Here is a 20,312-nt window from a genome sequence, read left to right on the forward strand (position 1 = left end):
AAGAAAGGTTTGCTAGAGCAGACACTCCCCTGCAGCCTGGGGTGAGAGGGCAGGCTGTTCCCCTGCAGCCTCTGGAGGTCCACGGTGGAGCAGATACCCACCTGCAGCCTGGGAGGACCCCATACTGGAGCAGGTGGCTGCACCTGAAGAAGGCTGGGACTCTGTGGGAAGCCCACGCTGGAGCAGTTCATTGCTGGGAGAACTGTGACCTACAGGAGGGACACACGCTGGAGCAGTCTGTGAAGAGCTGCAGCCTGTGGGAAGGACTCATGTCAGAGAAAGTTCATGGAGGACTGTCTCCTGTGAGAGGGGAACCATGCTGGAGCAAAGGAAGAGTGTGAGAGTGTGAGGAGTCCTCCCCCTGAGGAGGAAGGAGCAGCAGAGACAACGGGTTATGAACTGTCCACAACCCCCATCCCCTGTGCCACTGGAGGGAAGGAGGGAGAGAAATTGGAAGCAAAGTCGAGCTGGGAAGAAGGGAGGGGGTTAGAAATGTGTTTTTAAGATGTGGTTATACTCTTCACTGTCCTGCTCCGTTTGATTGGAAAATTAAGTGGTGGTGGTGTTTGAATCGAATCGATTTTTTTTTTTTTTTCTTCCTTTAAGGAGTCTGTCTTTTGCCCATGACCATAACGGGTAAATCATCCCTCCTTGTCCTTATCTCAATTCCTGAGCTTTTTGTTGTATTTTCTCCTTCCCATCCCTGAGGGGGAGGGAGTGAGCGAGTGGCTGTGTGGTGGCCAGTTGCCCTCTGGGCTGAAAGTAAATAGAAACTGAACATCATGCAAAGTTTTTCAAAAAATATAAACTGACAAATTACTCTGTATAGCATTGCATCTTTCTTGTTACTAGCTATTCTTATACCCTTAAGTTGCCACAACATATTCACATACAGCACTGCATCTGATGTGCATTTCCACACATTCATGAACTTCCTAACTGTACTCCACAATGACTTCTAGACATCAGAGTCTATAGAGAGAAGCGGCCTTTTAGTTGCTTTAAACTGCTTGAGTGGGAAAGTCTCTCTTCACTGTGTTCAACTGATTACCTTTCAAGTTTCTTCAGCATCTCTTCCCAAATAACCTCAAGTTTTCTCTAGAGTGCCCTACACTATGTATACAATGCATCAGCCTCAAATATTACACTTAACCTAAAGAGCACATGTAACTCCTGACGTGAAAACTGCTTCTGTAACAAATATGTTAAGTGCTATGTATGCCAAACCTAACATAACTTCAAAGGCTTCCTGACACCGCAGAACCCCCAGAGAAAGGTGTAGCAATACACAGTGAGAAGACTTTGGTTCTTTAGTGTGCCAGAATAAGGCTACTAGAAAATACTTTAATTTCTTCTACCTTTCAAAATTACTGCTAATTCCAAGAAAACAAGTTAAAATAAAATTAACCCAGAATATGAAAAAAAATCCAGTCATACTTAACATAGCCAAGTGTAAGGTCCAAGTCCAAAGTATTACAGAGAAATTGTCCAGGTAGCCAGGGATCAGGTTAAGAAGGTCAAAGCCCTGAAAGAATTAAATCTGGCCAGGATGTCAAGGGCAACAAAAAAAGTTTTTACAGGTATGTTGGTGATAAAAGGAAGACTAGGGAAAATGTGGACCCCCTCCAGAAGGAAACGGGAGACTTGGTCACCCAGGATATGGAGAAGGCTGAGATACTCAATGACCTTTTTGCCTCAGTCTTAACCAGCAAGTGCTCCAGCAACACCACCCAAGACACAGAAGGTAACAGCAAGGACTGGGAGAATGAAGAACTCACCACTGTAGGAGATCAGGTTCAAGATCATCTAAGGAACATGAAGGAGCAGAAGTCCATGGGACCAGATGAAATGCATCCACAGGTCCTGAGAGAAGCCACTATCCATCATATCTGAGAAGTTGGGGTGGTCCAGTGAAGTTCCCATTGACTGGAGAAGGGGAAACATAACCCCCATTTTTAAAAAGGGTAAAAAAGAAGATCCAGGGAACTACAGGCCAGTCAGTCTCACCTCTGCGCCCAGCAAAATCATGGAGTGGATCCTCCTGGAAACTATGCTAGGGCACATGGAAAATAAGGAGGTGATTGGTGACAGCCAACATGGCTTCACTAAGGGCAAATCGTGCCTGACAAATCTGCTGGCCTTCTACGATGGGGTTACAGCATTAGCAGATAAGGGAAGAGCAACTGATGTCATCTACCTGGACTTGTGCAGAGCTTTTGACACTGTCCTGCACAACATCCTTGTCTCTAAATTGGAGGCACAGATTTGACCAATGGACCACCCAGTGGATAAGGAATTGGCTGGATGGTCACACTCAAACAGTTGCAGTCAATGACTCCATGTCTGAGTGGAGAGCAGTGACAGTGGTGTTCCTCAGGGGTCAGTGTTAGGACCGGCGCTGTTTAACATCTTTGTTGGTGACATGGACAGTGGGATTGAGTGCACCCTCAGCAAGTTCACCAGTGACACCAAGCTGTGTGGTGGAGTTGACACTCTAGAGGGAAGAGATGCCATCCAGAGGGACCTGGACAGGCTTGAGAGGTGCGCCTGTGCAAACCTCATGAAGTTCAATAAGGCCAAGGGTAAGGTACTGCACATGGGTCAAGACAATCCCAAGCACAAATACAGGCTGGGCAATGAGTGGATTGAGAGCAGCCCTGCAGAAAAGTACTTGGGGTTATTAATGGAAGGAAAACTGAGTCATCAATGTGCACTCACAGCCCAGAAAGCCAGCTGTATCCTGGGCTGCATCAAGAGAAGTGTGGCCAGCAGGAGGAGGTTCTCCCCCTCTACTCTGCTCTTGCAAGACCCCACCTGCAGTACTGCGTCCAGCCCTGAGGCCCCCAGTATAAGAAGGACATGGACCTGCTCAAGCAGGCCCAGAGGAGGCCACGAAGATGATCAGAGGACTGGAGCACCTCCCTTATGAGGACAGGCTGAGAGAGTTGGGGTTGTCCAGCCTGGAGAAGAGAAGGCTCCTGGGGAGATCTTTTAAGTACTGGAAGGCCACTATAAGAGGCCTACAGGAAAGATGGGGACTTTTTACAAGGGATAGAGTGATAAAACAAACTGAAATAGGGCAGATTTAGAAATTAGGAAGAAATTCTTTACTATGAGGGTGGTGAGACACTGGCACAGGTTGCCCAGAGAAGCTGTGGATGCCCCCTCCCTGGAAGTGTTCAAGGCCAGGCTGGATGGGGCTTTGAGCAACCTGGTCTAGTGGAAGGTGTCCCTGCCCATGGCAGGGGGGTTGGGACTAGATGATCTTTAAGGTCCCTTCCAACCCAAACCATTCTATGATTCTCTCAAGAAGGTAGCAAAACATAACTTGGTCATTTTTTTTTTTTCTTTTCAGTAACTACAAATCATTGTTATTTTGTATTATATCGTAATGCATATATTACCATGCAATGTATTTGCAAGAAGCCTCTAAAGTGCCTGTTTCACAGCACATGAAAGCTCAACTTTCAGGTAAGTATGGAAAAAGTCTTTAGTACTTGCCCAAATGCTAATTGAAATTTATTTGACAATGATAAAAATGGAAAGATTTTACATTTTCCCTACTACAGAAATAATTTCCAAAATTATGATTTCTTATCATAAATAAAATGAGTAAACTACTTAAATTACATCTTAGGTGTTTATATTAAATATAAATGGCTTATACTTCATAACAAAGAGGAAGCGTTCGATATTTATAAAATTTCAAATACACAGGCCTTATACATATGGCTTCATTAACATCTTACAGTTTGTTCTCAGTCATACCCATCAACATAAATAGCACCTCTACAGAAAAGATGCATCCTATTGATTTCAATGAAGTGCAGTATAGTCCATTAGAGAGAACATGTTTTAATTAACAGTTCTAATACCAGTTACAGTGTACAGTACTTTTACCAACCTACTGTGTTGTAATTATACAAGATAGGAGGAAGAGACCAAATCATACAGCCCTCACCACAGTACAGACTCCAGTACAGGTTTACCTTAGGAATAGCTGGAAAATTCAGCTTATGATACATAATTCAACATGTTTGTTAAGAAGTGGGCAACATATTCCAACAAGAAGTCAGAATTCCGACTGCACAAAACTGCAGTCAAACTTAAGTGCCATTTTGAAATTAAAAACACATTAGGGAGTTAAATACCCATTGAAACAAACTGATCTGCAAGCAAGGTATTTTCATATCAATGCTTTCGCAGGTTTCACAGACATCATCCCCTTTTGGAGAAAGTCTAACAGTACAAAAGATAAACTTAATTACTGAATAGTTTCAAACTGCAGTTTATGAGGATAGGACATTCACTTTTAGAACACTGACAGCCCAACTTCTCCATTGTAATAGAGTATTATGAAAATCCCCACACCAGACTGAACTATCATTCAGTCTAAAAATACATGCAATTATGGCAACAATCCCAGCATCACATCACTGCAGGTAGTGGGGAATTTCAGCTAAAAGATCATACAGACAGCCCTCCAATCAGCTTGGGAACTTACAAAAGACAGGAGCTCAAGATACACGCTGTAGTATAGGAGGAGACAGGATACAGCCTTGAAGTTTTGTCTAGCTTCTGGGCTCTTTAACAACCCCCAACTACAACATACACATACACTCCTGCAAAAAAAAGACCTGAGGGGAATTCTTCCAACAATACAGAAGTTCAGAGTAAGTCACAACATTTGCTAACATTTACTTTGGTAACACAGCTCTCTGCAGGTAAAGCAAGCAGCAAAACACCAGTATGAAAAAAATCCCGTTATGATAGCTGAATATTTGAACAAAGTTAGCACATAAAGCATTTCTAGAAAAACATATGAAAGCACCAGGACAACAGTTGAAGCTGACTTCGATTAAAATGTTTAAGTACTAGAAACTGACCACAAGCTGTGAACACAGTTCACCATACTGAAGAAAGTGTTACGAAGCTAACAGAATAAAGCTAGGGCTGATCTCATTTTAAAATCTTAAGAAATATTTTTAAACTCATTCTAACAGAAGAAAGAATATGTGAAATGAGCACACAGTCAATTAGAAGTTGAACATGACAGCTGAACAGCATTATCAAACAATTTACAAACAGAACAAGAAAATAATAAAGGAAAAATTACAAGCTTGTGCAAGAACTTTGGAAACATGCCAATATTCAGGGAATTATTCAGACAACAGGGGAATGAGGATAAATCTAAAAACTAGGAGAAATAACATGTAGTTTGCTTACCAAGTTTGCAATTCAGCAGCACTGCAAAATTAGCTAATGCAATTTGGGAATGACTCCAAGATAGGACACATTGTTTTCTCAATAGAACTTTGGCACAAGTACAATAAGAATATTATGGTTTCTTCTGTGAACTAAATTAACTGGAAGACAAATTGGCAGATCTATAGAACAGAGTGACTGAGGGAAAAGACTAATTAAACTTCAAAGTTAATAGACATGCCCTCTCAACCACACAGATGGAATATCTAAAAGTGTTTCAACACCATTTAGGAAAAAAACCTCCTTTTCAATTTTACATATTAAGAGATGTTTAATAATCCAGATAAACTGGATTAGAAAAGAAAAACAGCTTCCTAAAAATGAAGTGCAATACATATGAAAAAAAGCACTGAAAACTGAGAACTCACACTAGGTTAACAAGTCAGACTTCTGGCAGCAGCTATGTTAAAGAAGGGATATAAAGGCATAATTCCCCATTTATACATTTGTACTGGCAGATGCCTCAGTTAAGATGACCACTTGATTAAGATGGGATAGGAGAAAATACCTTAAACACAGGTATAAAGCACAGTGCTGACACAACAGATGCATCCAAAATAGGAATATTCATTGCTTGCAAACATATTACAGCGTAGAACATTGTTTGCAGCATATTACGTAGTAAAAACTGTAGTGTATATTTTAAACATTCCTAGTGTGATGACAGCCTCTGGACTCTACAGAAGAACAGCTGTTTGCAGAAATAAATTATGGCTCTTAACTGCAAAAAGTTCTTGAGTGTGCATCAATTTCTGTAACCCAGTGCATTATAGAATTTTAAGTTTCTGAAAGAAGAGACATTCTGTATCTTGTAGATTTTTTTTTTCCCATAGTAGGTCTTCATATTCCTAGGCTACACTGATCTAGGGAAATGTAGATTGATACATTTGAAAATGAAATTCTTTCTTCTTTTTCAGAAAAAACTCAAGTCTCAACATACAGTAAAAGAAGTATTAGAAGGTATCCATTTAAAGTTAGATCCCAATTGCACTTAAATTTCTATTAAAAAAGAATTCAAATTAGTCAATGTCTGTGTTACAGATAAGATTTCAACAATACACAGAACTACACAGCTGCATTGTTTTCAGTTAATTACTCCAAAGCAGACAGAAAAGTCAAAGCTATATGCTGGAATTGCTCATGTGAAATTTATCAACATTTCTACACAAATGAAAGCTACAAAGACTAAAACACAAGGTGGACATTCAGTACAAAAGCAGGAATTTTTAAATGAAGCTCAAATTAATCCTACACACTTCTTCAGAGTTCTGTTCCAAGTCAGCATTTGATGTGATTTTACACTAAAAAAAAAAGACAATAAGTGACAAATGACTGTCTAACAAGGAATGAGTCCCTTTATAATTTCAACAATATCTACCTATATGAAAAGTTAAACATTGAGGTGGTTTAAATATAAGAAATACTTTCGCTGACTTCTAGCCATTATAGGAAAACAACCCTCCTCATCGGGAGCAACAATTAACATTTAATATTTAAAGCTTCATCCTTGGTAGCATTTATTCTACCATCATATGCCCACTATGTTACGTGTTGTGTACTTTATGTATCCATTACATAAAGGAAACGTTTTAATATCCTTTCAATGCGCATTAAGAACAAATCATGTCTTAAGTATAACTAGTCACATTTATGTTGCCCACTTAAATTTAGTTTTTAATTACTTGTACAAATAGTTTGAAATTCTGCAATCAAAAAAAAAAATATCAGACATCTTAAAACAGTATGCTTCGGTTACATTCTGTCATTGTCACCTAGCTGCCACATTCATATAGCCCCACCAGTGGATGATTAATACTAACAAGATTATAATTTCTTGTACATGTGTATTATTTAATCCTCATCCTAAATATAAATTTGCAACACAGTAGTACACCGCAGGTATAGAAGTAATGCTTCCTATCAGGCATGTGAAAAGATTAACACTCTACCACAGTTGATGCTGGTGTATTTATATAGAAGGCTTCTCACATATCATTTCAGTCTACGGGAGGTAGATGTTTGTCTATGAACTGTTTTACATCCATCATCTCCTGTTTAAAGATAAAGGTATGTATTAGTTGAAATTCCCTACTAATACATATTCAGCTACACTAAACCATTTGTTATAATGAGCAGCTGGGCTACAAATATTGAGTAGTTACTTGATAAAATCACACCACTTTGCACACAACAAATCAATGCTGATAACTCTTCAAGGCACTATGTACTCAGAAAAGACTAAAATACAAGAAAAAGAGCACAGAGTATTTTTTTTCCCCTCTTTCTCTCTCTGAAGTGCAGCAGGAAAACTACCTATTAATCATCAAGAGATCTGAATAGCACCAGGCTGAGCACAGATAGGATTTGAATGTAGCTAAGACCACAGATTCCTGCAAACTTCTGCAAGTTAGTAGCAGTGTGAAAAGCCAGCAGCTCCTCCTCCTAACCATTCAGTTTCACTTTCATGATGCTTCCTTCCTTTAAAAAAAAAAAAAAGTAATACAGCAAACTTGACTTGGGAACCAATCCATGTAAAAAATTATTTATTCTTTTTTTATTAAGTCAATGTTGTAAGAAAGAGCACATTGTTAGTATTTGTGTGACAACTCAATGCTATTACTGCCTAAACACAATACAACTGTGTAAATGTCCCAAAGAGGTTGTCCAAAGGTACAGGTCCCACAAGATGCAGCAATCCAAATTAACAAAGTTACTGCTGCTGACCAGTGGCAGATCTGTTCCTTGCCTCCTCTTCTGTTTCTTGCTCCTACCATTTACTTTGTGTGAGTTCTGATACTTCAAGTCATTACAGCTGCAAAAAATGAAGCTAGCAGCTTTTGCCATTTAGCAAGTTCAAATGGTTCAAAGAAGTTCCTGATCAGTTCCAGAGCTGGTGCAAGAAGAAAAAAGAGGGCCACAAGGTCATGAGCAGAGGGAACTAGTCCACCCCTTTCTGGCAGCAGCAAGCCATTGCATCAGCTCAGCTGCCTGCTGAGCCAGATTCATAAATAGAGGTTCTGAGGCTGCCTCTTCCATAGTGTCAGTCCTGCCTCCTTATTCTTTTGATGTCTCCATCCATAGAACTAACAGGATTCTTCTCTCCAAAATCCCATATTGTATTTATGCTGTGGCTGTAAGAATCTGCCTTCCAATTCAGTGATTTTTTTTTTTTTTTCCCCAGTAAGCAAACAATAAAGATTGCGGGAAAAAAAAAGAAAGTATTTTATAGACCAACTAGCCTAGTCCCAAAAATAGACTTATGAGGAAGTTCCCACTAGTCATATAAACTTTTGCCTTGGATGCTTTTTCAGCAGGCATTCAGTTAAAGTCAGTAGCATCAAGCACTTGCTATTAAAAAAACAAAACCAAAAACCCCACTCAATACATATTTGTTTTGAAGGAAAAAAATTAACCGTACCCAGCTAAAACATTGTATATTAAGAAAATTACCTCAATGCATGAGCTATGCATCATGCCAGAGTAAGTCCTGAAGGTTACATTGGCTGGATTTAGCATACTCTTTAGCTTCTCAACAGTCAGAGAACCAAACATTAAAGGAACCAATGGGTCACAATCCCCATGGCACTGAAGAACAGCAATCTCCTTGTTAACACCACTGATAGGGCCCTGTTAGGGGTGGAATTAGAGCGGAGAAGAGAAGAAAGAGACAGTAAGTGGAGGTAAGGCTAACATCCTCAAGATAAAATAACCCCATGCACTATGCCCTGTGGCATGATAAATAGGTTGAATTCTGAAGGAAAAAAACACAGCGTATAGTCTGCAAGTTCCTTATGAAGTAAACTCTGTGCCTGACAACACATTAAGTTCAAAAACCTGCAAATAAAATTCTGGCACCAATTTCAGGAGAACATGATTTCTGGCCAAGTAAAAAACATGATGCTTTGTTTAAATACCTAGTCTCTAATAAGATAGTGCCTTGCAGATTGGAACAAATAGCAAAACGAAAATTCATCTTCACGGAAAATTTGTTGTATCCTTTAAGTTTCCTGGGAATGTAATTTTAAGCAGAGACAGCTACTGCCTATTTCCTCATTTTCCCTACTTGCCAAACTCTCAAACTCCAGGGCCCTATTTTTAAAACTTTTGAGTTATCAAACAACTGTCAATATTTGGTAATAACGATGGCCACTAATACCTGCACAATCATAGAATCATGGAATGATTTGGGTTGGAAAGGACCTCGAAGATCTTAGGGATCTGGGGGTCCTGGTGGAAAACAAGCTTAATATGAGCAAACAGCAGGCTGCAGCAGCAAAGCAAGCCAAAAGGACGCTGCGTTGCATCAACAAGGGCATCACCAGCAGAGATAAAGAAGTCATCATCCCACTCAGAGCTTGTCAGGCCACACCTGGAATACTGTGTTCGGTTTTGGTCCCCACCATACAAAAAAAACGTGGACAGGCTGAAGAGGGTCCAGAGAAGGGACTGGGAAGCCTGCCATATGAGGAAAAGCTGAGAGAACTGGGTTTGTTCAGCCTCGAAAAAAGAAGGCTTAGGGGAAACCTTATCACCATGTTCCAGTATTTAAAGGGTGGCTACAAAGAACATGCAGACTCCCTTTTTACAAGGAGTCACATGGAAAAGATGAGGGGTAATGGGCACAAGTTACTCCTGGGAAGATTCCAATTGGACACAGGAGGAAAATTTTTCTCAGTGAGAACAATCAGCCACTGGAATAATCTCCCCAGGGAAGTGGTTGATTCCCCAACATTGGACACCTTTAAGATTCAGCTGGACAGGGTGCTGGGCCATCTTGTCTAGACCATGCTTTTGCCAAGAAAGGTTGGACCAGGCGATCCTTGAGATCCCTCCCAACTTGATATTCTATGATTACCTAGTTCCACCCTTCCCACCATGGGCAGGGACACCTTCCACTAGATCAGGTTCCTCAAAGCCCCATCCAGCCTGGACTTCAACACTTCCAGGGAGGGGGCATCCCAACCTCTCTGGGCAACCTGTGCCAGTGTCTCACCATCCTCACAGTGAAGAATTTTTCCTTATATCTCATCTAAATCTACCTTCTTTCAGTTTAAAGCCATCACCCCTTGTTGTATCACTACATGATCTTGTAAAAAGTCCCTCTCCAGCTTTCTTGGAGGCCCCCTTTAGGTACTGGAAGGCTGCAATCTTCAGATACACTCATTCCCCAAGTACAAGTTAGCTTAGGAAAGAAACATAAATACCTGAGGAAAAGAAGCCCGTAGAGGAAGCCAACAGCTGAGGGCTACTACACCTGCTAATTTTTGTTGCGTTGTAAGAGCTGTATACAATGATAAAGCACCTCCCTAAGATAAAGAGATTTAAAAAGTATTAGAATGCTGATGGCAATGTTCCTTTTAACACTTGTTTCAAGATCTCTAGTTTCTCCTTTAAAGGTATTTTTTCTGTTCCAGTGTATTCTTCCTTAGAAGCAACACTAAAACCAATATTCCTGTACATTTAGTTTGCTTTTTTACCCCCTCCAAGTCCATGTGATCAGTTCAGAAGTAAAACAGCAAGTTTACCATAACTAACAGCTGGGGGGTGGGGGGGGAAGAAAGCAAGCTCTATCACTCATGACAGTATTATCACTACTTTAATATTTTAATTTATTTGCATGCAGACTGGGGAGTTAGTGTATGGAACAATTAATCTGTTAACCTACCTACCACAGATGTCTTACAAGTACAAAGGGAAGAATTTCCCAAATAAATCCAGAACATCAAATATCTACCAAATTCAATTAAAAATACTAGCAAGATTTTCAAGCAAAGCTATGTATGTTATGTGCATAAAGACTTTAAACAGACTACTAATTTTAGTACCTTTTCACACGCATGTTCATTTTTCAACGAACACTAATTATTTGCATAGAGCTAAAAAACTTTGTTAAGGCAAAGGAAAATTGACACCTTAAAATTTTAGAAGAACTTAACATCAGCTCTTTTCAATTCAAGTGTCAGGATTTCCCATGTTAGGAAAGCTAGGTTACTTCCCTAGAAAAAGTCACAGTTCTTTCCAACCATACCTTACCTGAGAAAAGCCTCCCAGAATAATTCGATTGGAAGGAATTCCATTTTTTACTTCTTGATCTATCAGTGCTTTAACTGCAACATACATAAAGGCCAGTAGTTAAACACCACTCCATTCTATAGAAGGTCTAGAAAAGGAAAGAGACCTTTCCCCTGATGTCAACGGAACGCTAGTGAAAGGAAAATCTAGTCTGCTGTATATTAAAAAGTATCAAAAGATCTAGAGCATGATCAGAAGTTCCAGTGCCACTGTACCATTTCCAGAGAGAAAAACATGCAAGCAAGTCTCACAAAAGCCCCACTGCCAGGAAGATGGTATCCTCTTCTAACTATCCAGCATCGCAAGTGGATGCTTGTACAGCTCTAACCTGCTGTGCTACCTAGAAGCTCTTAAGAAATACACTGGTTCCCATGTACACTTTGTATTTGAGAGTATGATGTGTTTATGCTGGTGAGTTACTCTATTTACTCAAGAAGTTTTAAAAAAAAAAAAAAAAAAAAAACCAAAACAACGCACTTAGCTAAACTTTGATCAGCAATAATACAATACATATATATTACTTTCCCTAGTAATTTTGTCTTTGGAAAATCTGTTTCAGACTGATAATTCATTTTTAAGAATATACGGAAGTACTTTTAAGACATAAAAAGTATTTCTAAGCATACCATTCTCTGCTGCCTGCTTGATCCCAACTTCATCTTCCTGTGAATCTGGAGAAAGTCCAATGATATCAAACCTTACAAAAATATCAACAACAGCATTACTCATTAGAGCACCCATTCCACTTCCTTAAAACACAAATAATAAAACTGGGATATTTTTCAAATAAAAATGTAGGCTGACTTATTATTTAGTACCAACCACCCATAGATTACAAGAAATAGCGGACAATTTGTGAACGTGGCTAAAAGGCTAGATATAGTCAACAAAGCTTTTCCGAGTTTTAATATCTTCTGTAATTTAGTGCAGATTAAGCAGCTCAGTTTTGATATTTGCTCCAAAAATATCAGCAGGAATTTCAATTTATCAGTTGCATGTACAAAATTAAAATACTGTTTGAAGAAATATAGGAAAACCAAACACAGTTACTTGAGGAAAAAAAAAAAAACCAACCTGAAGAGGACTGGTTTAAGACCACTGAAATCTACTGTTATTTTTCTTGTTCTCCATTCTGAACGGATGTTCTAAAGAACAGTTTCTAGATATCCTACTGACCCACCAAATATTAGTCAATAGCAGGAATAATACTTCCACTCCAAGTCTCTCCTACTACTATGAATTTATACACAATACAGACTATAAAGTGGGTTTTGTGTTTTAAAACATACAGATTAGTCCTGAGGAATACCCATTACTACAGATACACAAGGAGAATTATAGCGTACTCATGAGAGCCTTTTTGTAAGAACAAAACTAAAGCAAAAACCTTTTTATACTTACACGTGATTAAAAAAACAGCCATTCAGGTTGTTCATGATTTCTAATGAAGAACAATGAGTTCAAACCCCCAGATCTTTTGATTAGAATTATTTGCAGTTGAACAAATACTTACCATGATGGCATTGCCATGTTCATGTTCAAAGAAACTGGCATAACTGGCCTAGAAATGAGAATAAACAATACTGACATAAGAAATATACCGAAATTTAATAACGCAGATGCAGTTAGGTCATGAAATTACATATCCCTAATCCTGTTTTACTTTTAAACCATAATTAACTTAGCTACTTTGTAGTATCTCTTCAAGAAATCTCTCTTGAAACCTGCCAGCCCAAACACATTTAATATTCAGGGATGAATTACCACTCTCATTGGAGAGCAAGCAAAACATTAATGGGTTACTTTATATATACACCTCTCTGTGTGTGAATGCAAATGTATCATATACATATTTTTTCTATCTCTCTCTCTGTGATTTAGTTATTTTGAAGTAACAGTTATTTATCTCAGTTCCACACACATGCTCAGTGGATAAAGGCACCTTACACAGCAACATCAGCAAACCTAAGGACACAGCCAAACGTAGCACAGAGGTGGATACGAGTCTGGCCACACATGCTTCTCTCAGCAGCTGAATCTGCTTAAGCAGTGCCGGCCTTCACCGCAGGACTCACTCCCACCCTTATGCTGGTGTACAGCCTCTTTTCAGATATACCAAGACAACTTCAATGGACCATACCATGGATTAAACCTGGCTATAGTTTTAATCTACTGAAACTGAGGAATGTAAGTTCTGTGGGGAAAGACTGAAAGAAGACAAAGGCCAAGCAAAGAGAACAGCATATATTGCTGTACTCTTTTTGAACGGCTCAGCAAAGCATGGCCATGTTGTAAAATAAATCAATCAATCACAGCCTAGTAATACATCAAAACATTGCTTACCTATCTCCCTATCATCCCTGCTCCACGTCTCCTAAGACTGCTGGAGCAAAAGACTATCTGAATTTTGTGTTAAAATAAATTAAGATTATACTTAATTAGTTTTTCTATCATTAAGTAAATACTAGATAGATCTCAATGCTTTATTTACTGACTCCTGACCCTGCTCATAAGTACTTCACTTCTCAAATTTCACGAAGACAGCTCAAATCGCATTATTTGCTGAAAATATGAATATTCTGTGAACCTTTGGAACTTGTTGTAAGTAACAGAGAAATTTCATTTACTACACATGCATCTGAGTTTAAGAAGTACATGTACCTAATACAAAGTATATTTAATGGTCAGTAAAATACAAAAAAATAATTCCTTGTTAAGACTGGCTTTAACAAATGACTGTTGGGGGGAAAAAAACAACAAACAACTCAATCCAGTGAAAACACAAAGTCAAAACAATCTAACTTTGCACATAAAACTTTCCAAATATGTTTGCAGTCTGAATTAGTAACAAAATAAAAATACGAATAAAAACACAGTTTTGCCATAAAGTAAATCACACAGCAGTTCCTAAAAATAATGAATTATGTAATAGCATCAACATTATTTTAGAGTTGGTTTTCATATACAAACAAAATGCAGAGACATCTAAATCCCATTTGACTTCATCATCTGTGCAAGTGTCTTAATAAGTAATTCTATAGAAAAATGTAAAACAAGAAAAGTTACAAACTTACGCATGTGGGCAAATGTATTTTACATGGGGGCTTTTTATACCAGCAAGTGCTTCTGACCATCCATGCCTGTTAACAGAAAATACATTAAAAGGCATTTATGTTTTGGCTTAGCTCTTATTTCTGTGTTGGTGCAACAGCACAGAGCAAGTATGAAATATGCTGAGCTAGATCAGTATAAACACATTCCTAGAAAATTTTTACATCAATTGCAGTATGCTGTGAATACAGTACTAAACTTAAAAGGTTTGTTCTGCCTCTGAATATTTATTGCATATATACAGCCAGGGACACTTTATCTGATTTGACTATCATAGCTGCAGCACAGCTGCAGAAATACCACTTTGGCTCTAGGCAAAGCCTGCTCTGTATCTGGATGGGTTTATTAACTTGGGTGCTACAACATATGAACACAGGTATCCTGCTTCCAGGCAGCTCTAGCCCAGAGGCTGCTTTGCTGCTCCTGTAAAGGCAGCTTCTTTCCCAGACAGCTTTGCTTTTTCTGAACCAAACTTCTTGATGGGGGAGAGTAGCAAACTGACATCTAACTCCACATGGAGCCAACCTAATCAATCAGACCTATTAACTCAGCTGACCTGTAAGAGCTCAGCTCAAATACTCTCAAATTCAGGCAGTCCTGAACAACACTCCAGATTGCCAGCAGCTTTTTAAATCTCAAGCACATGCTGTATGAATGCACAGAACAACGTGAGATCTGCACAGCAGATTAGTTATCAAGCGTCTTACAAACCAGAAAACTGGAAAGCATAATTTAAATAAACAGCTCTGAAAGACTCACTCCAGGGCTAGATGATCCTGTCTAGATGATCTAGACGTGAACTGAGCTGGACTCAAATCTGAACCTGTCCGGAACCACTGCCTGTGCCTGCACTTGGCTTTCCAGAACACTCAATGTACCTGTATTTCCTGATTTTTCTCATTAGTCAGTATTTCTAACTCACCCACTAAACTAGATACTGGATTCTAAGCAGAAAACACCTGTAACAAATTCACATTTGTGAAACATGCTTTTATGGCTTGCCTGCTGTTGGCCTGATTACTTCAGCATGTTTGCTTTAGTTTTAATTTCAATATCATCCTGAAAATTTCATGTATGCTACCTAAAGACATTTCAAACACACAGACAGTACAGATATTTGAAATGCTGGCTTTGTATCTCAGCCTGCTTCCTACCAATACTTTTATAAATACCATTAACAAACTGTGGGTGACATTACTTGCATAATATTTGCAGTATCATGGAAGGCCAAATAAGAATCTACAGGAGAAATATGACTGAGAAAAACTAGTTAGGTAAGAATTTGGGGACTTTTTTTAGCCAACTATAAAGATTAATTTGACTAATTTGAAAAGCAACATTGTATACATATTTATGCAGACTCTTTAGAACAATCCTCTATGTTGTACCTTTTGTTCAGATTTTGACAAGTATGTACCAATCGCTACGTGCCATTTATATAGGAGCTAAGAGAGAAAAAGAACATAACCTCTGTTAGACACTTCTCAGAGTAAGAAAATTACTGTTGGTAAACTGAAGTGAGCAATATACTTCACGTGAAGTATAACAGGTTGGGTTAAACTGTGGGCAATTAAAAAACTGTTTATTAGTTCTCTTCAGACAATTCTTTTTTGGGTCACTACTATTGCTTTTTGGGAAAAAAAAATCGCAGTATGTCAAAAGCAGTTTTAGCTAATCTGAGCTGCAGAGGACTAGAGAAACAAATACAGCTAAATTGCTGTATTTCCACAGAGATGTTAGGACTTGTTAATGCACACATTGCAGCACGCCCAGTGCAATTGCAAGATTGAGACTGTGTGTTAGTTTTGTCACCAAAATGGAAATACCACATTTGTATAAGGAACACAATTTATGTTAGAGAGCAAATCTCTGTGGTTTTCTCCCCTTGCCAAAACCAACATCAACCCGATTTGCAAGGACTCAAATCCCAAAGACTCAAAAGATTCTGCAATCACTTGCTGAACATTTGGTGCCAAGATGCAGGCAGTAATGCTGCCTCAGCTGCATCCTACCAGCAGAAAGGAAGAGAGATTTGTGTGTCAGCACAACAAATGAGAGCAAACATCTCCACTTGTAGAATACTGTCAAGTGCATGGACTTGGCTCTTTTTTTACTAATTAACTGTCCAGGTTACGCAAGTCTCAGTTCCAACAGCTGCCTTTTTTTTAGTTCTTCAGAAAAAGTTTGTCTTAAACATTGCAAGTTTCAACCTAGGGGCAATATTCAAGTTCCAGGTAACAAAACCAGAGTTCTTAAAAAATATGTCATTCTGCCCATAAGCAAGCACAATAGATAAAGCATTCATGCTGCTTATTTTCGGTACACCTAAGTGCCAATTCCTTTAAAGTCTTCCACCAAAAAAGTTTCAACACACTCCTAACTTGTTAATTCAATATTTTTAATGAATGTATGCGTATATCTCCACACACACAAGCTTCAAATGGAAATATTATACCACACCTAGGTGCCTCCCAGAAATTCCCTACTCCTACCATTTCTACTTAAACATGGAAATAACAGGAACAAGACAAACAGGGTATTTCATAGCCTGTTTGGGGTTATTTTTGGAGTCTGAAGACAATATTTCAGATAGAGAAATCTGTAGACATTAGGCGACTACTTAGCAGCTTGATTAGATAAATCAAGTACGTCTGGATTTTAATGTAAGTACGATAAAATGAAGAAACCACGGGCCAACTGCACCTACCAGCAAGTCAGCAAACCCCAAGTCCAGAAGAAAAAAAAACAAAAAACAACAACCACCTCTAAATTTAGTCAAGCACAGGAATAACCAGGAACCCACTCTCAGGAAAGCGAAAGATCAGAAACCCATAGACTTCTTTTTCCACCAGTTTGACTCAAGAACAAGCTAGGGATCACATTCCGACTAAATTAGGTAAGCGATTGAAAAGAAAGAAGAAAAAAGCTTTTGAAGACTTATGCTGGGAAATTTTAAATAGAGTTGTCACCATCATTCCAGCATACACGAAGTTTTGTGTGCTGTCAGCCGCTGCATTCAATTAAGGGCAAAACAAGCTTAAGTAACTACTAACTGCTCACATCTTTAAAACATGCAGCTTCACGCTAGAAACGATAACTATGAAGTATGCAATAAATCAGAATACACACCCGGTATCTCCCAATCCATGAAGAAAAATGACCTAAAGGGAAAAAAAAAAATCCACAACGTAGTGGTGTAAGATCACTAAACAATTAACGCACCTACCCCCCGTGCTACAGTCGGCCACACAGCTGGGCGCACGACAGGACTTTCTCCACAGAAAACTCTGTTCCCTTCACTTCCCACCCCAGCCCTCCCCTCCGCGGCCTCCCCGCCGCCATCAGCGGGCGCACCCCGTCCTCGGCCGGCACACGGCGCCGCGGGGCCCCGCCGAGCGCGGAGGGCGGCGCGGCCCCCGCTGACACCGATGACCTTCCCCTGCCCGGCGCGGGCTCCAGCCGCGAAGGGAGCGGGACCTCGGTCCCCAGCCCGGCCCAGCAAGAAAGTAACGGGAGAGACCTGTCAACCGTCCCGGCGCGGCCCGGGCCCCCCCCGCCATGCTCCCTCGCACAGCCGCCCGCTCTCAGCCGGCCTGGCCCAGGCCTGACCGCGGCCTCGCCCCCAGGCCGCGGGGCCGCTGCGGACACCCCCCGCCCAGGGCTGAGGCCGCAGCGGAGAACAAAGCGGGGCGGGGGCCGCCGCCCGCCAGGGCGGACCCCTGACAGCCGGCGCCTCCCCGCGGCTCACCCTCCCGCCCGCACTCACGGCAGCCGTCGCCTTCCTGGCGGCCGGGACGATGGCGGGGAGCGGCGCCGACATGTTGTTGCCGCACATACACCGGGCTGCGAGGCGGCCAGCGGGACACCGGCCAGGAACGGGGAGGCGGGACGGGCGCTGGGCCAGGAAGGCGGGGGAAGGCGGGCGGCGGGGTGGGGTGGGAGGGGCGCGGGCGGGCGGGCGGCAGCCGGGGGCGCTGCGACGGCCGGGGGCGGGGGCGCGGGCCTGGCGCCCACAGCCTCCCGCGCACCGGGGCGCGCCGCCGCCGCCGCCCTGCGCCCGGGCAGCCGCCCCCGCCCGCCCCGAGGCCTCTTCCCCCGCAGCCGATTGGCTGCCGCCGCGGCGGCGGGACAGGTGGCCCCCGGGGCGCGAGGTGGGGGCGGGCCCGCCAGCGGCCGCGCGGCTGAGGGGAGCTGCCGCCGCCCGGCAGCGAGCCTGCCCCTGGGCGGGCACCTGAGGGAAAAACGACCAACGTGGCTGCCGCAGCCACCCTTGGTTCCCCCGTCGGTCTCGTACGTGCCTTCCCGGGCTGTGCCCGCGGCCTGTGAGAGGCGCCGGCGGCGTGAACCGCGGCCTGGGCAGGCGTGTCGGCGCCGCAGAGCTCTGGGGTGTACCGGCGGCTGCTAACACCTGCTAGGGAAACCCCTCAGGGGAAGTCTGGCTGAAGCCGGGTGTCTGGAGAAGTGACATGGCTGCGTACGCTGGTTAAAAGGCGCAAAGCTCCTTCCGTCTTTGGGCTTCCAAGGGTTTCAAAGAGTTTGAGCCGTCTTTCACCTTTAAAACTACCTTTCAAATAGGCAGATGTATCTGCCAGATTATATCGCACTTTTATAGTGTAATTTGTATATGTCTGTGGTTTTGAGTGTTTCCTGTGAAAGTCATTTTTATGCTGTGTTACAAGGCTTAGGGGAAAAGGGGAAATTACAGTATTATTAAATAGGTAAATATAAAATAGTAAGTCACGGGAAACAGGAAAAACAGCATAAATACAACAAACAGCATTGTTAGGCAGAACTCATTTGTCCTCATCAGATCAGATGCCTTCATCACCAAATTAAATCTCTTGGTTTACGGCCAAAGAGTTAATGATTCGTATTCATCTTGAGATGTATTGGGCTATTCAGGCACTCTGTATTGAAATTACTGGATCATTCCAGTCCATTCCAAATACTTAGACCAACTCTGAGGAAGTATGGCAAACACATTTCTATCAAAATGAAATACTTTGTTCTTTGTCTTCTATTCCATACATCTTTGTCAGTTATTTCCTCCCAGAAAGTCAATCTATTCATTGTAGTTGCCGGGTGGTGTCTGCCTAACATGGATGCTTTCTTGGCAGCTCAAACAGCAGCTGAACGCACACTATACTTCTTTCACATCCCTCCCACTGGCGTGTTCCATACCAAGCAGGGATTTTTTTTTTCACAAAGCTTTTGCTCAACAACGCTAATATTTTTATCAGCATGGCTGCATAAAATACATTGGAGAAGCCTCTGTGCCAACTGTGTAACATTAAACATGCAGCCTCTTTTGCCGTGATTGTTAGCCTGCTTTGATACATAGCATTTATGCCAGGGGATCCCTGTTATTGATAAAATTGGGTTATTTTCACAGGTAGCTTTTTGTGGTTTGATTTATCTCTACTTCAGTGTGTGTTCTTGCCTCATGTACTGTACCCGATTCAAACCTTTTAAGAAAATATAGTTTACGCGTAGATGATTCCTAAAGATTAGGAGCATCACATTATGTCGGGTGCTTATCAAGTATGCTGAGCCTGACTTCTGCTGTAGAGCATCCTTTTGGCTCATGAACAAAGTTCTGTCTTCCCTCTCTACCGTGCTATTTACTACATAAATATCACTTCCATGAGGTGGCCTGATGATGAAGCTCCAGCCTCGGAAATCAATAGTCTGCTCATAATTAGAGCAAGCTTTTAATCTTTTCGTCAGTATAGCTGGCATGTTCTTCCCTAAATTCCCGGCTGCTGCTAGCATAGCTCAGGATCACTGGGGAAACGCGAGCTCCGCGTGGATTGGGCACAGGCAAGTCACACAGTGGCGCGATGGCCTGTGCGGGCATGGGGCAG

At 41.4% G+C, this 20,312-nt stretch overlaps 1 protein-coding gene across 3 annotated transcripts; it reads right to left on the minus strand.

Annotated features, from left to right (window-relative positions):
• Positions 1-1,654: 1,654 nt before the first annotated feature.
• Positions 1,655-18,471, minus strand: LYPLA1 (lysophospholipase 1). Of its 3 annotated transcripts, XM_074881308.1 has the most exons (10): positions 18,215-18,448; positions 17,578-17,609; positions 15,837-15,893; positions 14,412-14,477; positions 12,851-12,898; positions 11,964-12,034; positions 11,299-11,372; positions 10,470-10,571; positions 8,716-8,892; positions 3,490-7,316 (listed from the first exon to the last, which is right to left on the minus strand). In XM_074881308.1, the coding sequence occupies exons 5-10, from the start codon at positions 12,889-12,891 to the stop codon at positions 7,263-7,265; spliced, it is 519 nt and encodes a 172-aa protein (XP_074737409.1). In that variant the 5' UTR covers positions 12,892-12,898; positions 14,412-14,477; positions 15,837-15,893; positions 17,578-17,609; positions 18,215-18,448; the 3' UTR covers positions 3,490-7,262. The 3 variants fall into 3 exon arrangements, with proteins under 3 accessions (XP_074737399.1, XP_074737409.1, XP_074737391.1); XM_074881290.1 differs by lacking the exon at positions 15,837-15,893 and having other exon boundaries at positions 18,215-18,453; XM_074881298.1 differs by lacking the exons at positions 3,490-7,316; positions 8,716-8,892; positions 15,837-15,893 and adding an exon at positions 1,655-1,926 and having other exon boundaries at positions 18,215-18,471.
• Between the last annotated feature and the right edge of the window lie 1,841 nt (positions 18,472-20,312).

Source organism: Strix uralensis, chromosome 1 (genome assembly GCF_047716275.1).
Source record: "Strix uralensis isolate ZFMK-TIS-50842 chromosome 1, bStrUra1, whole genome shotgun sequence".
NCBI lineage: Eukaryota > Metazoa > Chordata > Aves > Strigiformes > Strigidae > Strix > Strix uralensis.